Source organism: Pocillopora damicornis, chromosome 9 (genome assembly GCF_964200805.1).
Source record: "Pocillopora damicornis chromosome 9, jaPocDami1.2, whole genome shotgun sequence".
NCBI lineage: Eukaryota > Metazoa > Cnidaria > Anthozoa > Scleractinia > Pocilloporidae > Pocillopora > Pocillopora damicornis.
This window is the reverse complement of record NC_142678.1, coordinates 11,768,115-11,789,167: the sequence shown is the minus strand read 5'-3', so window position 1 is coordinate 11,789,167 and position 21,053 is coordinate 11,768,115. Positions and strand designations below refer to the sequence as shown.

Sequence of the window (21,053 nt, the reverse complement as noted above, 5' to 3'; positions counted from 1 at the left end):
TCCCAACAGTCCAAAGATAATCTGCAAAGTATTAAGGATATTAGAACTCAAAGTTCTGAAATTGATTTTCGGAGACAAACATGGGATCTTTTTTACTCGAAAGATTATTCTTAGTTTTATTTGTGTGGTTCCACTGTAAGTGACCGTTCAATACAGGTGGAAGACAATACAAACAGGCCGTTGGGGCTCGGTCAAACATGACCACAACCGCTTAACAGAAGTGAAAATTATTGAACTTAGAGGGTTAAAAATTTCGGGACTTTGAAAATCGATCGCTTAGTTAATATTCAGCAACCGCCCCTAGTCGCTTTGGGGGACTTCGTTGCTGCGTTGCGGCGATGCATAATTTTTGGTTTCTTTCAAACGAGTTTTAAACCGTACTGAAACAACCCTCGTTAGCGGGATTCGTGGTGGCTGTTGTCGAATTTCAACTGAAGAATAGAAAAACAATTGATAATATATAGATTTAGCCAAGCCAAAAAGTGGAGCTCGCATTTTTTTTTCCCGCACGTCTCAAGGGCACAACGCCTTGCCCCGGCTAGGACTAGAACCCGGGTCGTCCGACTCGGAGCCCAGTGCAGAACAAATTAAAGCCGTGGCGTTAGCGAGCCCGCGGTACAGTTGACCACGCATGTTAAAAGTAGCACCCTGTACGGTCGTACGGTCGTACATCCAAATTTTTTCGGCTTGATGGGTTACTACTATTTTGTATAATTATGGGGCTAGGCTCTGCGAGCTCCGCTATTAATGGTAATTTGTCGCAATGTTGAATGGACAGGTCTGTAAACTGCCTCAAATTGGAGTTGTTGAATGTACCCATGCTTAATACATGTTGGGCTCCACGTGAGTACTACGTGAATGCCTCAGAGCGTGGCGCGACCCCGTGCAAGAAAATCTTCAGTTGGACGCAACCGTTTACCAAAAACATGCTTTTAACGTCGGATAACAATGTTATCAGAATTTTCCCATATATCGTGTCAGAATAAAATGAAACGTTTGCGTCTTGCGAAAAAGTAAACCTAATTATTACTTGTCTCAGTTATAATGACGATTCGAAATGGCACAGAAATACAGATATGCTCAATGGACTCCAACCGTCATCAACTTAATAAAGGGGTAAGTTTCTAAGGAAACTGTGGTGCTGCGTCGGTGGGAGAGTATAGCAGGTAATTTAGTGTTAACAACTGGGTTGAAAACGTAAATTAGCCACCGTAAAGGGTAAAAAAGCTGACGTTTCGAGCGTTAGCCCTTCGTCAGAGCGATTAGATGATGCAATATGCTAATCAGGCTCTTTTTAGCGCCATTCTTGCTGCACTTACGGCTAATAATTACCACTGAAATGAATAACAAGTATTGGAGGGATGTCGGGGTAAACTAGTTATTTTTTGAGAGGGATGCAATGGCTCGCCATTTCGTCAAATGACACCTCTAGAAAGCAATAGCTGTGATGAAAAAGATTGTTTTGGAGAGAGAGAGAGAGAGAGAGAGAGAGAGAGAGAGAGAGAGAGAGAGAGAGAGAGAGAGAGAGAGAGAGAGAGAGAGAAGAAACGCCTTAAAGACCGACCAGACATACCTCTAAAATCCCCCACCCCCCCCCCCCCCCCCGAAAAAAGGGCGCGTTCCGATAAATCTTGTAGAGGACGTTCCAACTACACAAAATTCCTCTCGGAGCCGTTGAAACCTTCCACTTCCTCTATCATTTGAGCATTACTCCCCGCTAGTCGCGAATAATTTCATTTCAATTAGCTAAGAGAATTTGGTGTCATATCAAGTGCAGTTCCAGCCGATAAGTTTGTGCATTTTCGTCTCCTGTTGCTCAGCAATGAAACAATGTATTGATTCTATCGAAGAAAACTATGTGTTTAAAATTCCTAGAAGCAAAACGGTTACACTCAGAAAACCTTTAAATTTCCCTTCATTAACAATTACTAATCCCTAAGTAAACAACAATTTTTTTCCTGTAAAAACAATTTCCACTCCGTACTTTGGCTTGAATACCAGGTTTATTGACTACTACGCATTGAAAGCGATCAAAATGCTGTTAAAGCCAGTTCAAAAGGCATTGTGTTCCTATTTAACTGAAAGAAAACTATTTGTGGAAAAAATAGCTTCATATCTACTAATATAGTCTGCAAGTCATAAGTAAGTAAGCCACAAACGGCATTACGTTTTCCACACCATTCCCTCGAGTTATTAAACATTCCCTTACGAAAATGCGTCTATCTCACGTTGGAAAATATAAAATAACCTCGCGCATATAAAATTATCTTCTATGGTACTCTCAGGTGTCATTTTTCATCAACCTTAACCTTCTGAGGCACTTTGTTAACTATTTCCAGCCAATCAGACAAACTATAACGATGACAGTGACAGTTAATGACGGCAAAACTCATCGGGAAGTGATAACGACCGATGTTGTTTTATTGCACAAACAGGCCTGTTAGCCTCAGATTAAACTGGATATGTCGGTTCTGTTCATTGAATTCGACATACAAATGTTCCCTGAATTAGTAACAAAACTATATCTACATGCACTACGTGTCATCTTTTCTTTTGCTCTTTAGTTTATCGAATCTCTTCTGAAGGTGATCGTTAACGGTCTGTAATTCGCCTATTTCATCTTGAGCTTTACGAAGCTGCAATAAAAAGGGAGAGAAATAGAATAAGAGCAACGAAAACTTGCCACAACGCAAACAACAACAACAACAACAACAAAAAGGGCATTACGTGAAGTTTCTACGTCTCTGTAATTCCAAGAATATTTGTCAGGAGCTTGGGACACAAAACACTTTCGCGTCCCTCGTGAAGATTCGAGCCCCAGAACTTCTGATTTCAAAGTGGTAATCTTTCAGAATTAGCACTATGGAGTCGGGGGAGGGGGAGGGGAAAGAGAGAGGGGGAGGGAAAGAGGGAAAGGGGGAGCGGAGGGTGAGTAACGAGCTAGAAAACAATCTAGAAACATGCATTAACACAAACCTCTCTTTGCAACTTTCTTTTTTCAGCTTTAAGAGAATCCTCCGTCGCTTCCTGTGAGAAAGAGAAGTTTTGAAATTGTAAACTTGAGGAATCAGATAAAAAAAGAAAATAAGAAACTACAAGAACGGCACTATGGGTAAACTGACATCTCAGAACTTAAGATAGAGTTCTCACCGCGGCCTCCGCCTGAGTCTTGTAACGCTTCACTTGACTTTCCAGTCTCGCCACCTAGAGCAGATTTCACATTCGAGTCAATAATGGACGGTAAAGAAGAACACAGAAGAAACTCACGCAATGTCTGTCACGCAACACTTCTCTGCGACAGAAAGCGAAATGACTACTTATTGCCGTTTTGCCTTGGGCCTTCAGAAGTCATTGTAAAATCACTGAGATAGTGAAAGAAATTACGTACCAAGGGAGAAGTGTTGTTTTGGACAATTGCATGAGTTAGATTTCTCGTAGTTTTAGTGAGTAAAGTTCCGCTTTTGGCTGATTAACAATTTGTAACAGTTAGCACTAAACTCCTTCGGTCAGAAATCTTCAAGTTCTCTTGCAAAGAAGGAAGGTATTTGTTCCCCCTACGCAACCAGTAAGCAGGTATATTAGGGTACGTTCGGGGGTTTAACTTGATCACTTAACATGTACTAGGTACATTCAACAACTCCAATTTAAGGCAGTTTACAGACCTGTCCATTCAACATTACGACAAATTACCATTAATATCACTTGCTTTTCTATTCTTCAGTTGAAATTCGACAACAGCCTCCAAGAATCCCGCTAACGAGGGTTGTTTGCTCGGTTTAAAACTCATTTGAAAGAAACCAAAAATTATGCATCGCCGCAACGAAGTCCCCAAAGCGGCTAGGGGTAGTTGCTGAATATCAACTTTATACGAACGTTTGAATGTAACCCCAGGGTTGTAGATAAGAGCCGGCAGCCGGCGAATTACGCCGGCTTCTCTGCAAGGTTTCGCCGGCTACTTTCATTGCTTCGAGAGCCCGTACAGTGATGATGTTTATCAGGTCTAAACTTGGGCTCAATAAAAATATAAATTTGCACTGCCTATCTTTTCTGAAAACATAAAAAGACTTCTGACCCAAGGTTAGTTTAAAAACGTTCTAATGGGGACTGTCTTTTTGACGTTTTGTCCGCCATATTGGATTTCGAGATATGAATACATAATTATGCGAGCAGGAAACTGGGAAAGAGCAGTTTCGAGACCACTCCGGACCCACAGCCGGTTACTTTTAAAAAAGCTCCGGCTACTTAAAACCTTAAAAAAAACCCTGAACTCCCTCTAATATTTTCACAGGCACTACTTAAACTAGAAAGTTTATCCCTTAGAGAACTTCTTGCACTCGTCACAAAACCTTCTTCTCTCCTTCTGGCGTATTCCTATGTAAGAGTTTGAAATATGCTCAGTGTCACTTGTGAGGATAAGACAAGAATTTCGATAAATGAATTCGACTTAGTAAGCGTTTTGTCCAATACTCTCTTCTTTCAAATGACTGACCGATTGACAAGTGGCATGGAGATGAGTTTAAGCTATTTCAGCCATTCAGTTTTACTTACAAGTCCTTCAAGCCGCGCATTGTCCTGCTCTGCTTTTTGCAGCTTTATTTTGAAATCATTTATTTGCCTACTAAATTCTCCTGGAAGGAAAGGGAAAGATAGCATAATAATTCGTAAAATACTGACACTTTGTACCTAAATACAAGTTGGAATACGTTCAACGGCAATTTCACAAGGCAAAGCGGGCCTTTCCGGTCAGCAGTCATTGTCACAGGTCCAAGCTTACGTGGAACGCTGCAAGTGTGTTACCGCTGACATCTTTGAGCCGTCGAGAAATTTGGCAAAGGCCGCTCTTCCAGCGATCCCGGGCACTTTCGTAACTTTTTTACAATCGCTACCCCACCCAACCCCCTTTACTTATTCCCTTCATTGATCTAAGCAGGGTTGACAGGCGTTGGGGAAGCTTACTCATAGCTGGGTTGCGGAGATTTGCCAACCATGAGGGTGATATTCAATCTGAGGGCTGGCTCGCTGCAGTGGAGCGCCCTGATACCACCGGGCAAGCACCTTCAACTTCAGCGAGACAGCGTCTGTTTTGAATGAATCTAATTTACCTTAGGTCATTTAACGCAACGCATGTTTTAATAACGTGTTAATTCAAGTGGTAAGTAAGACGAGGAATGAGATTAGTGATGAAACTGTTACAAATTTTACTCAGCAATTAGTAGACGTTACAATCACATGATTAGGACGCCGTCACTTTTATCGTTCGTTAACTTACGTTAGTTTGCATCCATAAATGCATTCGTTATTACTGCGTTACGCGTTAATTCACCTGTGCATGTAAGTGAAATGAGTTTTAAATTAACCATGAAGCTATGGCAACACAAGAACACACCAAGAAGAGGTAGGAGATTATTTCGGTGTCACTGTCACAGAATTTGTTCGACATTGCAATAACATTGCAGTTCGGTTCATGCAGATGGGAAAAGCTAAGCCTTTCCCCAACACGAGAAAACCTTGCTTTTGCAACACGTACATAAGAAACTGACTATCTAACCCTGAGGAAACGTATGAATTTTCTTTCCCTTTAAAGTGTACTGATACACAGGTGAAACCCACAATCCTAGCAAATCTTGAAGAACAACCATATGAAAAAGAACGACGGGAGAGAGATGTTCTGAGAGAAGGACATGCCCTTCTTGTCCCCAGAACAGGATAATTTTTTTTTGGCAAGGATCAAATTTTCACAGATCTCCAGCAAAATTACTTTACAGGTGCCTATGCACTACCAATTTTTCAAGCTACAGCTGAAAGCTGCTATGAGAAGAGCTAAACCCTGCTGGCCTGGTTCAAATGTTATCAAAACAACAGAACAATGGAAACTGGAAAAATAACCCTGTCAAAAATGAAATGAAGACTACTTGCAGTCTAAAAAATTTGTGTTTCCACAAATACAATTAACTTGTTGATGGTAAATCTCAACAAAACAACACATACTTCTAAGTTCTTCTAAATCAGCCGTGATTGCTTTGGGCGTCTCAATATCTTCTCTCTTCAGAGATGCTACTTCTGTTTGAAGATTCTTTATCTGGTAATGAAGAGAAAAGAGTCAAATACAATGAATCATCAGTATCAGATACATGTGTCATAAATTCCTCTTGCTTGTCACAACTTGAAATCCCCTTTTCAACCTACTCACTCCCAAGAACTCATCAGTCTTTTTTCTTACTGTCTGCCATACCATTCTTATATTAGTTTGGAGAATTTAGTATCGGATCAACTAATAATCCCAACTCCTTACTAATATTTTTCTTTATTCCCATCACTTGTCTGCTTGATATTGTTTAGATAATGTAAGGAGAAATTAAGTCTGGATCAGGTGGGGAGTTAAAGAGGCAAGTCTCCCTGATTTTTGTTGACTTTTGAAGGCCACACTGTATAATTGTGGACTAGTGACTAGTACCCAGCTCAACCTGTAGCATCCACATCTGGGAATGGAGTGATAGTGGAATCAAACCTCAGATGTACTCAAAGAAAAGAAACACACCAAGTGTAATTCCCAGGTTGAGAACCTTGTCAAGATCTTTTATGATCATGAAAGATCTTGGATGATCTTGTCAAGATCTTTATCTTGGAAGGATCTTGCCAAGATCTTGGCAAGTTGAGACCACTGAAAGATCTTGCTAAGATCTTACCATGTAAGATAGTAAAAAATCTTGCCAAGATCATTCCCTTGCAAACTGAATTCCCAGTTTTCTGGAAATTCCTAGGAATTCCTAGGAATTCTCAAAAATTCCCAATTATGTAAATGACCCTTGCAAACTGAATTCCCAGTTTTCTGGGAATTTCTGGGAATTCCTAGGAATTCCTAGGAATTCTCAAAAATTCCCAACTATGCAAATTAACTCTGATTTAAAAAGCTTGGAATTACTGGGAATTTCTGGGAAAGGAAGACTCCAGTTTTGTGAGGACTTGAAATCCCTAGGAATTCCTAGGAATTCTCAGCTTTACAAACTACCTATAATTTAAGAAGTGTGGAACTCTTGGGAATTTCTGGGAATTGAATTTGAGGCAATTTTAATACCCTGAGGTCCACATAAATTCTAAGAAATTCTCAATACCTTGAATGTGAAGGTTTTAAGAAAAAGAGTAATTTCAGAGGCTTAAAACTTTGGCTCAATAAAAGGTATGCTATACAAAACTTACCAAGAGATATACATACATGTACATGTTTATAACTTAAAGATCATGAAATTTATTACTCAAACTAAGTTTTAGTAAATCTTTACATTAATATGGATTTTCTCATGAACCAGCTGTCAGTTATGTTAAATGGAAATTGCCAACTTCGACAATAATTAACAATAATTACATTGTTATATTACTTCCCTACCCTACATTACTGGTTGCCTTTGTTAGAAAACAATGGAACAGTCAAGCTCAGTTGCCTCAAACACTGTCAGAGACTTTTTGTTGACAATACTTTTAGTAGAAATTTCATGCCTTATACAAACAAATTCAACACCTAATTAATCTTTCTTTTTTCATGATTGTTGTTGCTGCTTTTTTTTTCAGTTTTTGTGCTCTATTTTCATGACTAATTGCTGTAATTTGTTTTGCTGTTTTTATTCTTACAAAACATTTTTGTAAGAGTTCCAATACTTGTGGATCATCCACACACTTTGCAAACATTTAGCATGCAGACAAGACAGAGGTAGTCAATGTTCCCTTTGAGGAAAAACACCTTTTATATGACGTCTTCAATTTACTTTATTTGAAACTCTGATCTGAAAATATTTGTCAACAAGACTTGTTAGTAGTGAGAAGTACCAACCAAGTTTCCTTTCATAACTTAATTTCTTAAATGTCCCAATCACTGGATCTCCCAAAAAAAATATTACATCTTTTTATTTTTGGTGCAAATTACAAGTCCTTCTTTATATAAAAATGAAAAGTGCTAGTCACACTTCAATAATAACAGCTCTTAAGTTTACTTGTTGTTCTTCTCTGTCTGTCAGCTATCAACAAAATTGTTTTATACTTCGGGCAGTGCATAACTATTTGTGGACCAGAGTTCCAACGCACCTCTGTAATCGCATATAGCTACTCCTGTCTCTTGTACAAATGTTTCTCCTTTGTAAGACGCACTCTACTCTGTTGTCAATACTGCTTTAAGTTCAGTGGAAACGACTGACTGAGGAATCGAGATGGCGGTGTTGGAACGTGTTGCTGAACGCTTGCTACGGTCAAGCTGTGTAGATTTAGGTACTAGTACACTCAGGGATCATCTATGTATCTCTTATACTTGCGAATGTGGTATCCTTCTTTTATAAATATGAGGGTAAAAGACGATTTGTAGTCGCATTCAAAACTGTGATTGGCTTGTGTTATTTCTCACCTTTGCCATTAACACAACTCAAGTGAGTTTCGAGTCTTTGTTTCCTCGACAACTTTCGGCCACAAATCGTGCATTTGTAATACGATCGATTCTTGTCGATTATTTCTACATAGAGTGAGCTCACATCTTTATTTATATCAACAAGCTGTCCATCTTCTAGAACCAGAGAACTGCTCGGAGAAGTCAGAATAAAGTTGGGCGCTTCTCTTAACACTGCAATCGGCAAGTCAGCGGATTCACTTTGCTAGCCAATGACAAGTCCTAAAAGATCCACGTGATCATGCCCGTGATCGGAAACAAAGAAGACTCCATTTGGCGCTCATCTTTGAATGTACTTTTCATCGGTTGATCGCTTTTCTCAACTGTTTTGCTTAATATAACATTTCTAAAGATAGCTATTATTGTGGTTCAATGGGAAAACGAGAATAGCGTGAGTGTTATAAAAGAGAAGAAAGTCGTTGGCGCCGTGGAGTTAAAAGAAGGGACAACAGTTGACATATGGACTGGTAAAAACAAGGGTCGAGTGGCCATCTGTAAAGCTACGATTTTGAAAGTTTGTGGTGAGTAAAAATTGCGATATTCGTTACGTGATCAAAATCTTATAAAAGAATAGATGTAGCGGGTTGAATTAAGCTTACATAACTCTCGGCGCAACTGAAACTAGAAAAATTCTGAGAATCGAATCGGTCACTTGCATGCCGCAGTTTCTTAAGCTTATGCTTTACAATGAAATAAACCTATCAGTAAGGTTTCAAGATTCCTCTAGTCACGTTTGGGAACATTCAAGATTCATAACAAACCTTAGTACATAAAGAAGCCCTCCTTGGTAAAAACAAAATAATGTATTCAGCCCTTTTTTAGTAAAATCCATGAGAGAGATGTACTAACTCCAATATAAAAGTCACTCGATATAACAGAGATTTCTCAATTTGAGAATCCAATGAATGCCCTTTTCCTCATGGCCATCTTAAAAGCCTGGTCTGAGCTTTAAACATACATATTTTAATATATTATTTTTTTTCAAATTCAGATGTCAAGGAATCCAGATACAAAATGGTCAAGGTTCTTGTTGACAACCTCATTCAAGGCCAACTCATTGTGAGCCCAGGAAAAAAAATACAAACAGTACAAACAGCAGCTAAGTTTGCAGTTTAGGATAACTTCATTCTAATTTATTGTTACAGTTACAACAAGATTTTAATAAAAAAATCAATTTTATTTGTCTGTAATTAGCCCCTTCACTCCCAAGAATATAACTATATAAATATAACTTAAGATAAATTGTATTTTATGGAAGAGAATCAACAGATTTTATTCACAATTTGTGTCAAACCAAATTTAATGATTGATTAGAACTATTTTATATGAATAGCTGTAATTGAGGATTAATCCGTGTGAAGTTTTCAAGAAAAGAAAAATAAATCAAATTCCATCCTAATATTACCACACATTGATGTTAGTAATTAATCAAAAATATTTTACATGTAAGCCTTAATTAAGCTTCTAAATAAATTTTATTGAATACTTGAATTTTAGCTGGGTTTTTTTAATTTAAAGTATTTATTTTATATCATTAGCCTCAAATTTTTGCTTAAAATTCCCAGTAATTCTTAAACATTCCTAAAAATTCCCAGAAATTCCCAGAAATTCCTAGGAATTTTTTAGATTTACAGCTTTTCAGGGAAAGTCATCGGTTCTCTGAGTTGGAATTCCTAGGAATTCCAAGTAATTCCAAGTCCTGTTGGCTATAAACTTGGAATTTCTGGGAATTTCTGGGAATTTTTGGGAATTTCTAGGAATTTCTAGGTTTTTAGAACCAGAGTTGTTATGGTTGGGAATTCCTAGGAATTCCCAGTCCGAATTTACCATGAAAATTCACACCTTTATTCCTAGGAATTCCTAGGAATTCCAAAAGCCATTTCGCAAGGGTTGTAAGATCTTGTCAAGATCTTACCATGATCCTGCATGATTTTACAAAAATTTTGATCAGATCATAACCAAGATCTTGACAAGATCATTAAAAGATCTTGTCAAGATCTTAGCAAGATCTTAAAAATATCTTTCCAAGATCATTGAAAGATCTTGTCAAGATCTTAGCAAGATCCTGCAGCTTCTTGCAGGATCTTGTCCAAGATCTTACATGATCTTACCAAAGGTCTTGCCAAGATTTTATCAAAGATCTTGCCATGATTTCACCAAGATCTTGTCCAGATCTTACCAAGGTTTTCAACCTGGGTTCACATAATGTTGCCATTTCTAAGTACAAAAGTTTGATTTTTTTCTATTGCATCCACAGCCAAAATCTCATTTTCTTTCAATATCAAACAAAGCAGGACAGAAAAACTTGAACCAGAGAAAAACTTCAACAAACTAACCTAGAGATAAAAACAAATTGAAAAAAAACCTTTCAGCACCTGTAAAACTAAAACATCCTTTTCATCTGACAAAGATGGCCGCCGACTGTTTGAACGACTCTTTAGTGGTTCAGATACACTGCTTCGATCTGAATAAATGATAGAAAAATAAAAACAACGACAGCAAGTGAATCCTTAGTTCTTATAAATGTTTGAATTACATGTATATATTCAGAAACTCTGTTTCATGAGATTTCATCATTGTATAACTCAGCAGCAATGATCTCACTGCACTCTTACCATTTCGCATTTGTAACACCATGATATGAATGGAAAATTGGTCTTGTGCAGTACTGTCCAACATTTTTCAATTAACCTTCTAAACAGGGGAACACCTAATTTTTCTTTAAAAACAAGAAAAACTGAGAAGGATGGAGGCAAAAGTCTGTCTGGTAAAGTCATGCAGGAACCACTCAACACTATCTTAAGGTCTAGCACTAGTCTAACAATTCATACCTGAAGATGTTTCATCAGGCACAGCCAAACTGAGAGCATCCCTTAAACTAACTGTGCTAGTTTCATCATCCTCACCATCCTTCAGAACCTGATCTTCGTACAAGGAAAGACCTCGCTCCTGAAAGGACAACAACAAATCATTAGTTTACCCTACAAAGATTCAAGTATATGTGCCACAGCATTGTGACATAGGGTGCAAGAGAAGATAATATGAAATTGGAATGCAAGTGTAATATAAATAATTTTTTTTTTAAAGGGTATCATTTGGCTAATTATTGGCTTTTAATGGATTAAGGTAACGCGTACTAAAAACAGAGAGAACAGCAAACTTAAGGCAACTAAATAACATCCAATTTAACATCTATCTGGGATATTTCTTAGTTCATGGAGAAGTTGACAATGCAACACAGTTCATATGTTTTTGCAGAAACCAAATTTCTTTCAAATCCTAGTTTTTTTCTGCTAAAGTCATGTTTTGTCATGAGAGAAAGCACACTGTCTTAAAATCTTATAAACAATCTTGTACATGTATTACAGACTTCTTACCGCCAAGAAATTATCTCTAAACTCAATGGCTTCCTTGAGTTGTTGAATTTCTTCTTCCTTGCTTTTTATGGTCTTTTCAAATCTATTGCATTCCTGAAAAGGAAACAGAGAATTCATAACCATCAGATAGCTTTAGCTGAAAAAAGAATAATTTAAAAAGTTTGATAAGAAGAAATATAAAGCCTACACCAAACCAAAGAACAAAGTTAACTTTTTTTTAGCAGGAGGCCAAAGGGCTATCAAAACATTTTGGTTCAGTTGCCAGATGGAACAAATTTGATTGTGAAATCTTTTAGCTCACAGGGAAGTACAAAAACTTCAACTTTTAGATACATTTCTTTATGAAGAGCATTCTTGCTCTTCAACAAACACCAGCTGGGTGTATAAGCACCTGAAGAGTTTCCTTCTAAAGAGCTAATTTACATAGAGAACACTAAAAGACATCGAGTTGGTTGCCTGCTGACAACCAGAAATCAAATGCTGATTGCCAACATCAAATTCTAAGTTGCATTGATGAACAGCTGGTCACAATATTGAACCCTGCATATGAGCCTTTTTTCCGCAAACTTTTACTGAATATATACTTGGTGAAAACGACCTCTAAAAGTCTAAATTGCCTTTTAATTTGTCTCTGCAATTACCTTTGCTTTTTCTTTGAATTCAGCTTTTACTTCACCTGAAATCTCTTCCTCTTCAACAAGTCTAAAATGTGATATCAAATAAAACCATTGTTAAGTAGATCAAAAAAGAACTTTTTTGATCCTGTTTACACAATCACTGACTTTATTCCTGGATATGCACAACAATCTCTACCATACATAAGTACCTGTCTTTCAGACAGTCCACTTGATACAGTAGTGCTTGCTTCTCATTGTCCAGCTGAGCATTGGAAACCATTGCCTTTCTGTACTTATCTTCAATTTCTTTCAGGTTTTCCTGAATATCAACACAACAAATGAAGTGATGAAATACATTCCCCTTGTTACAACTAATTGTGACTTTTGAGCCCTTAATTTCCAAAATCTGGTTATCTTGGGTTAAATAAAACAAGGTAATTCAGTATTATCAACTGGGTTGATAACCTAAATTGGCCACCATAAAGAGTTCCAAAGGGAAGATTTCAAGAGTTAGCCCTTTACCAAAGCAGAATCATTTAAATAAAAACATGTGTGTTTCAAAAAATACAAGGCTTGCTCTCATGTTCATTGTTGAGATGATTTACCAGAAGGTCAAATGTTTTCATGGTGTTTACCAAAAAGTTTTTAAGAGGTGATGAAAAGGGAAAGCTACATTGTAGTTACCGAAATTGGAAATTCTGATCTATAAAACATCAACTCGACATCATCAGCTCTGATGTCCACTCTTATATTAAAAAAAAGAAAAAAAACTATGATCACAAACCTGAAGACTTTTTAAAACTTTCTCTGGCACCAATGGCCCATTCATGTCTATACTCTGGTCTCTTTGAACAGTACTAAGGCTTGAAGATCCTGTAGAAATTGATCTTGCCACTGGATTCTTTTGCAAAGATGGAAACAATTGAGGAAATTAAAGCTAAAAACTATGACTAAGTAAAGCACAATAGTATAGTGACAACAAAAGGTTGAATTATGCTTTTTTCAACAATCCAGTTACATTGTATCACAGAGATCTAGCTTACAACATGTTCAATTTGCTTCTTCATAAATCTTCCTCCTCCTGTGATTCATTAAAAAAATTTGATTTGGAAACCTTGTTGCCAATTTGCAATTAGGTTTAAAGGACATTGTCAGACAAGGTAACTATGCTGCTTAGCTTATAAAATAAGAGGTATGTGTGGTCTTTCACCAACATCTACGTATGCATGAACATGTGGCAAAGCCAGTTTTAATTTATGAGAAAAGACTTGTCGAGAGTCAATCTGAAGTTATGTTGGCTGACAAACTGCCATTTGAAAATTTCATAGATAAGGTTAAAGTAAAGAATGGCTGTGAATTTGTATCAGCAACTCTTGGGAAGATTCACTTTTGTAAAAAGAAAAAAGAAAAATAACTTGGCTGCCCTTTGGAGCACTGATGTTGTTCTACTTGTTACTACGGCTGATAATCTTCACTTTCTCACAAATAGTGTATCTACAGTGTACCTTCTTTCTTGCAGGTGGGATGGGTGGCTCCTCATTTAAAGCCTGTTCATCATCATCAACCTGTAAATTTAGAAACAGAGGGAATCTTTTATCTAATTTCCTATCATTCCCATAGCTACATGTCTACAACTTCAAGTCAACTGAATGTGTTTTTGTTGGGTTTTCATCTACCTCCAGCAATCTTTATTCTAATTGAAATTTATCACCTTTGGTTAGAGTTTTAATATGTTTAGTTGCAAAGTACTTAAATAATAAGTAAATTTCAATCAAGACTAACATTTCCTCCTTCTTCTTGTTGCCTTTCAAGCTCCTTCAGACGAATACTCCTTGCCTCTGCTCTGGCTGCTCTTTTTGCTGCAAGACGTGCCTCCGCCTGTAACACACACACACAACCAAATTCAATACTCAATATATGAGTCAAATTCAAAACATGAATAGTCTACAATCTATAAATAATGATGATTTCTACAAACATATACTCAGCAAAATAATTAAACCAAGAAAAAAAAAACATCCAAAAATGCAATCAGACAAACATGACCAGAGCTGTCATGAAGAGCTGTCAGACAGATAGGTCTGCCATCCTTAACCTATAATTCCTGAGAGTGATAAGCATCTAATTTCTCCTTATAATATCAGACCTAAATTAACCATTAAGGTCATGAAAATGAGGGAAATGATCATGAACTCAAGAAGTTATTGACTGTTAAACTCTCCTTGTGAGTACACCACAGGAAATGCATACAGAAAAATTTGGAAAACATGCATACTGATGTTAGGGTTTTTAAGGACTAACCTGCTACTTAAGCATCAATATCATAATAGAATGGCAATAATAATCATTTACATAGTGCTTTTCCCATAAATTTCCAAAAGTGCTTTACAGAGCAAGCATGGTAAACTAAAATTTAGGATGCTCCATAGGGATTTTGCTCAATGTTGGCACGTGCACCAGTGAAATGTTTTTCTAGATAATTTTTATTTTTTTGCTTCTCAAGATCACTAAAAGCCATTAAAAGGCAATGAGCAAGGTTCAGACTATTGTTATCTGTAGTTAATATTATCAAAATGATTTTTTTTATTAAGCTAAGGCTACACAAAGGTAGGTACTCGCCAGTGATAATTTGTTTCTGCCTTTGATTTTCTTCAATTTGCATTGGTGAAATCTCTAAAAATTTTCAATTTGTGAAAATTGTCCAGCTGATCATTTAAAAGCCAAGAAAAATAAGATTTACCAAGCCAGTTTCCTTGCCATTTGCAATTTTCTATTTCCTTCCTCTATGAATTGTATTTATCAACAGGCACTAGAAAGGGCACAAATATGTTTGATGATTCAGCAAATCTTAGGAAATTTCATTGAAGGAAATCCTATAAATCTTTCTCAAAAGATCCCTATTTTCTTTGTTGCAAAACATTACGTAATGGAAAAGAACTTTGCCAAGATCGGTATCTGAGCATGCGTAGACTTTCGAATCTGCCACCTTTTGGTAATCTTTTCCTATAGCAGGGCGTGAAATTGCACCTAATACAGGCGCCAATGTGACTAAATTTTTCACTTTGGCGACCAAATCCTGAAAGTTAGTCACCAAATTGGCGACTAGAATGTTTCATCATAACCTTACCAAGAGATATAGTGAATTAAAAAAATTTGCAAAGATAAATCCGCGGCAAACTTCCTCGTTAAGTTTGTCTCCAAAACATAGCACATGCATCTCGATCGATAACTAGACGCCATCTTGGATTTAGATAAGTCTAAACGTTGTATATCATCCATCCTAGTGTCCTTTTCCCTAACTTAATTTTGGAGGGTCTATCTAGAATGCTGACAGCGTAAAGAAAGATTTTGATTCTTTGAAAATGGCAACCAACTTTTTTTGAATTGGCTACTACTTAGAAGAATTTAGGAGCCAAGTGGCTATCAGAAAAAAAAGTTAATTTCATGCCCTGTATAAACCTATGAATAATATTAATATTATTATGGGTGCAGTCACTGAAAACCCTAGATTCCATCACAAAAAAACTGTATTGTGTTAAACTGTTTTTAACACACCTTTTCAGATAACAATCATACAATCATATCAAGCCACCATGTTTGTTTTGCATGTTGACACTTTTAAAGCTCATGCTATATTTGCAACCAGATCTCACACAGTCCGTAACCCTAAGGAGCTCCCTTAAAAGACCTAATACAGAATTTACAAGCTCAACACTAGCACAAAATATTGAAATACTATTAATCACTATAAAGAGAGTGGTATGCGCCTGTTGAGAAACATACATCTTCAACTGTTTTTTTTTAAAAAATGTTAAGTCTCACATAATCGTATATACTTTGGTAAAGAATTCCAAAGAGATGAAACCAATACTTATAACAATAAAAACCTAAATTATAATGTGACATTTCCAATTTTTCATGGGTTGACAATCTAATATTATGCTGAGGTATATAAATGTCTCAAAGGTCAATAATATATGGTGGCGTAATTCATTCAGTGCTTTGTATGTTAACAACAGTATCACAAAAAAATCAAATAACATCAAAGAAATTTGTGCACTGGCCAATAAACCAATTTTGAGTGGAACTGAATATATAGTTTACCAGCAAAAGGTTTTAGCATGTGCATCAATACTATGTTCAAAATTTTCTCAAAGAGTTAAGGAAACTTTAAGGAACAAGTGACACATTTGTGACCAAGAAAGGTAAAATGGACACCAACAGTTATCTGTTTGAATGGGTAAACTGTTCTTTATCTATTCGTTTTCTGTTCAAATGCCTAAAAAAAATCTGTTCAAAGCGTTCGACAAACCATTCAAACAGTTTGCATATCCGTTTGAAATACATTAGCATCCATTCAAATAGTTTTTGCAACCGTTCACCACTTAGAGGTGTCCGTTCAGAGAACTGCAGCATCTGTTCAACAGTTTGATGTCTGTTCTGTTCATCTACACAAAAGGAGAATATTGCACTCATTTCTCTACAGATACTCAGCATAGTGGTTGAAATGTTGCGATCCACATCTATGTGACTAAATTGTGAGAAAAACGATTAACTCAGCTATCATTTTAAACCATGACGACAAACAGTTTCAGACAATAACTAAAAATGTTAGGTACTAAATAGGCAAGCACTTGCAAAAGAGTCATTTCTAAGTCATGAAAATTCTCACTGAATAAGGAAATTGCTCTAATTGGCAGAGAAAAACGGTGAGAACTATTCACCAAGTAAAGTGAAGGAAGTAGAGCAATGTTGAAAGTGGAGAAACAAAGGCACCTTTGCACCCTCAAACTTCTGCAGTTCTTTTCCACAAAACAAGAGCTGGGTGCCAGTAACACAGATGGAACCCATGGAAAACAGTGATTGGATAGGAACAAACTGAAACATTTAAAAGCATTAGTATTTGCAAAGTTTTCAGTGGAGTCGTCAGAAGAAAAAGAGAAAATTTGGCGGGCTATTACAGGCAAGATTAATATCAAGTGTCAGGTTAGCAAATTATTGACTGTCTAGGCAAATTAACTTCATTACTATTTTTTTTTTTATTGTGAGGTCAATATCATGCAATATCAAAAGCGGTTCTAGCCATGACTTATACCCTATTCACACCACCAAAACATGTTTTGTTAAATTTGTTTTTACTTGAATGAAAATCATAAATGGAGACTTAATTTTCAAGTACTTGCTAACTTGCATTTCCGATGCCCTAAATATAAGTAAAAAATATAAGGTTAAGAAGTTTCTGCAAAGAAAAAAAATACACTTTTTTTTAACAAAACAACTTTAAAACACGTTCAAGTTTTGGTTTTACTTTCCTCATTTGTATGGTATTCATATCTCAGCAATTTCAGTTAATGAAATCAAGTACAAAGTGGCCCACAGTTTATGGTCTATCAGCAGAGCATTGATTTTTTTTGATAACATGTTTTTGATAACATTTTTTTGATGAGAAATTGAAAATCTCCATTTTTGATTGTGAGAATAAAGGCCTTGAAATTGACAACAACGACAAATTAAATAAAAACAATATACAGCAATGTTGCCCGTTCCATGATCAAGCCATGCACTTTGAATGGTTTTGCAAATCCTGTAAGCAATTTATTCATCCATATGATTGGCAAACCAATTATACAACCAATCGTACAGATTAAGAATATTTTCATCTGTTTGAATGGCTTGCCAGTCCATTTGGCATTATAAGTTTTACTCATACATTCAAATGGCAAAGCAAACCATTCAATGGCTAATAAAACTGTTCAAATAATTCATTCACCCATTCCAATGGTTTGTCTGTCTATTCAAAACTTTTACTCATCAATTCAAATGGCTGACCAAACCATTCAAATCCTTTATTTAACCATTCAAATGGTTTGCCCGTCCGTTCGAAATTTTTACTCATCCATTTGAATGGCTGACCAAACTGTTCAAATAATTTATTCACCCATTTGAATGGTTAGGCAAACTGTTCAAACACTTCAAGGACTGTTAGTAAACCGTTTGTCATCTGACGGTTTTGCCTTTCATGGTCACATTTAAACTGACATTTCATCTTCTGCGTAATCTCACAAAACAGCCTAGTGTTCATGATAACCTGGCCACCAACTATTACTTATTTGCCTTCTACCCTTAAGAAAATCCTGCATGACAGTGGGTTATTGAACCAAACCTGGGCCAAACTGCTGGGAAGTGAACCCTCTCATCACCGCACTAATAACGTCAACTTTCAGGAGAACAACATCAGCTTAAACATTCAACCCCTAAGAGTGACAGGAATCTAATCTCTCTTTACAATATCAATGCTTAAGTCATCAGAATGTAGGAAATGATCAGAATAGAGAAGTTCTCAATTGCAAGGCAAATTCTCTGTCAGTACCAAAGGAAATGTTTCAAGAATGCTATTGAGAACAAGCAAAGTGACTAAACTAAGGGTTTAAAAGGACTTCTATCTCATTTTTTCTTTAATCACTGCCATTTATCTTTTGTCATGAAGAAAAATATATTTAAAAGCATTGTGTTTACATGAGATAAACATTCACACACATGTTATTCTGGTTTCAAAAGGATGCATTCGTCTACATGTCTATTAACAATTCTGTGCGCTGCAAATTGAAAGTGTAACTTGCTAAACCTACAAATTCATCACCAAATACAAGCAATTTGAAGAGTTAACTGCTCAATCGACAGAATGGTTTTAATTCCAATATCAGCGACTTTGATTGTCATTTCAAAACAGGAGTAAACTGAAGTGCGACGATTTTTATCACTTGTAGAACGGTTAAAATTCGAATGAAAGACTAACGGTAAATGAACACCTTTAGCGATTAAAAAGTTACTTGGTTCAAAAAGCAGCTGAACGTAAACCATGAATAGTTGGAACGTACTGAACCTACACAGGAAATGGTTTAGGTGGCCGCCCACCGTAAAAAGTCAAAGTGGTAGCAATCGTAAATAATAAACAACACCAACACGCCCCGGCGCCACAGGCAAGAGATAAATGCTAGGTTATCGAAAGCTATGAAACTCGGGAACTACCCGACGCTAGCGAAGACAAAGAAGCAAAACTGAAATGAAAGGAACAAACTTTCGACTCGAAACTATTTTTAGGATGTGTTCAACAGTGAGTGCCACAGCCACCGGAAAATCGTGACTTGCTCCACTAATGTAAAACTGTCACTAGAAATTTACATCATTCATGAACACGAATTGTACGTCGAGTGAACTGAAACGCCAAGAAATTCAGGAAAGACTGAATCTTGAAAACTTATCTGTGACGAACCAAAAAACCATAACAAAAGCGTTCAATTACTCGGCAGTATGCGAAAAATCATAAGTTCTTCGTCAGCATTAAAATTTCTGGTCCAGTAAGTGAATCTCCCGACACGAATCAAAATTCACGTTGAAAAGATTAAGAACAAATTATCCCTTACCTCACGAGCAATTTGATTTAAGGCCTGATCTTCTGAGGAAGACGTTGTCCTAGTAAGCGGTCTCCTTCTGCCACCGTGTGCTGAGCTCATTTTGAACGATGAAGTCACACAAACACACACCTTCCTCGGCAACTTTTAAGCAATCAGCTAGTCTGGATTGAATACTAGAACTTACATCTGTTTCCACAAATTGTACACATTAAGTCGGCTCGTTTTGTAGTTTTTCTACGAAGGAGTCCGGCAGGGAAAGCCTAATTATCTGCTTTGCTTAGTTCAACACTCCTAAAATAAATTCACAAGGCAAGGCAAATATTTTTCGCTTCGTAGCACCACTTTTCCGCCATAGTCGCCTGTTGGTGGAATCTCCCGGATCAAAAGTAACAGAATACATGCGCGGGCATTTTCAAATGGTGCTATCCGCTGACCGTACTCCTTGGCTACTTGGGGGCGAGGCAGGCTCTGTTGGCTGTTGCCTGTAAGCCCTATCATGTCACCAGCTACTATGCCTGATTTTTTTCAAATCATGCTCAAAATTATGCTCGTTTTGGAAATAGTGCTATTTTTCTCCTATGGTTTGCTTTTCAAAAAAAATCAGTCTGAGTTAGATATTTACTGTTAATTAATAGAGTATGACACTCTTCTTCTTTATTTTGAGTGAGATACTTGTTATGATAAACATAACCAGCTACTGCCTTTTTTTTTCTTGTGAAAGCGGGAACTGGAACCGACGCATTCTGTACTTACAGTGTTTCCAGTCCTCTATACGACGAATGACACAACCTTCTTCTTTTCCCAAGACAATGCTGAATTGAAAATAGACTGAACTGATGACCGAACTTGAAAATTTTTTAACTTTGCTAAAGTTTCCAACAAAAACACTTGATATATACTGATTATGCTAGTAGTGCAACTTTCATTAAAAGAGTGCAAAAATTGTAATGCTCGTTTTTTCCCAGTTATCAAAAAAGTATGCAGGCCTAGTGGAGAGAGCGTCGATAATCAGCTTTCTTTTGAATAGTTATTGAGTATGTAGAAGTACTAGAGACTGCATTGAAAAGACAACGAGTTTCAATGTGACGTCTGTAATTGAACGTACGTGCTGGTGTTCAGGCTGAAAGAGATACTGACCTAATAGCGTGCAATCGAACTGAAACCAATCAAGAAGTTGTAAAGTTCTCGGAAATTCGAGTGATGCTGTGAGGGATGC

The 21,053-nt window shown here is 36.8% G+C and overlaps 1 protein-coding gene across 2 annotated transcripts; it reads right to left on the bottom strand.

Annotated features, from left to right (window-relative positions):
- Positions 1-1,984: 1,984 nt before the first annotated feature.
- Positions 1,985-20,251, bottom strand: LOC113676507 (leucine-rich repeat flightless-interacting protein 2). Of its 2 annotated transcripts, XM_089181901.1 has the most exons (14): positions 19,847-20,251; positions 14,205-14,300; positions 13,928-13,987; positions 13,207-13,323; positions 12,632-12,741; positions 12,447-12,507; positions 11,806-11,898; positions 11,260-11,377; positions 10,804-10,892; positions 5,989-6,079; positions 4,549-4,628; positions 3,151-3,204; positions 2,977-3,027; positions 1,985-2,636 (listed from the first exon to the last, which is right to left on the bottom strand). In XM_089181901.1, exons 1-14 carry the CDS (start codon positions 19,934-19,936, stop codon positions 2,535-2,537), a joined length of 1,212 nt encoding a protein of 403 aa, XP_089038027.1. In that variant the 5' UTR covers positions 19,937-20,251; the 3' UTR covers positions 1,985-2,534. The 2 variants fall into 2 exon arrangements, with proteins under 2 accessions (XP_089038027.1, XP_089038028.1); XM_089181902.1 differs by lacking the exon at positions 4,549-4,628.
- Positions 20,252-21,053: the final 802 nt, after the last annotated feature.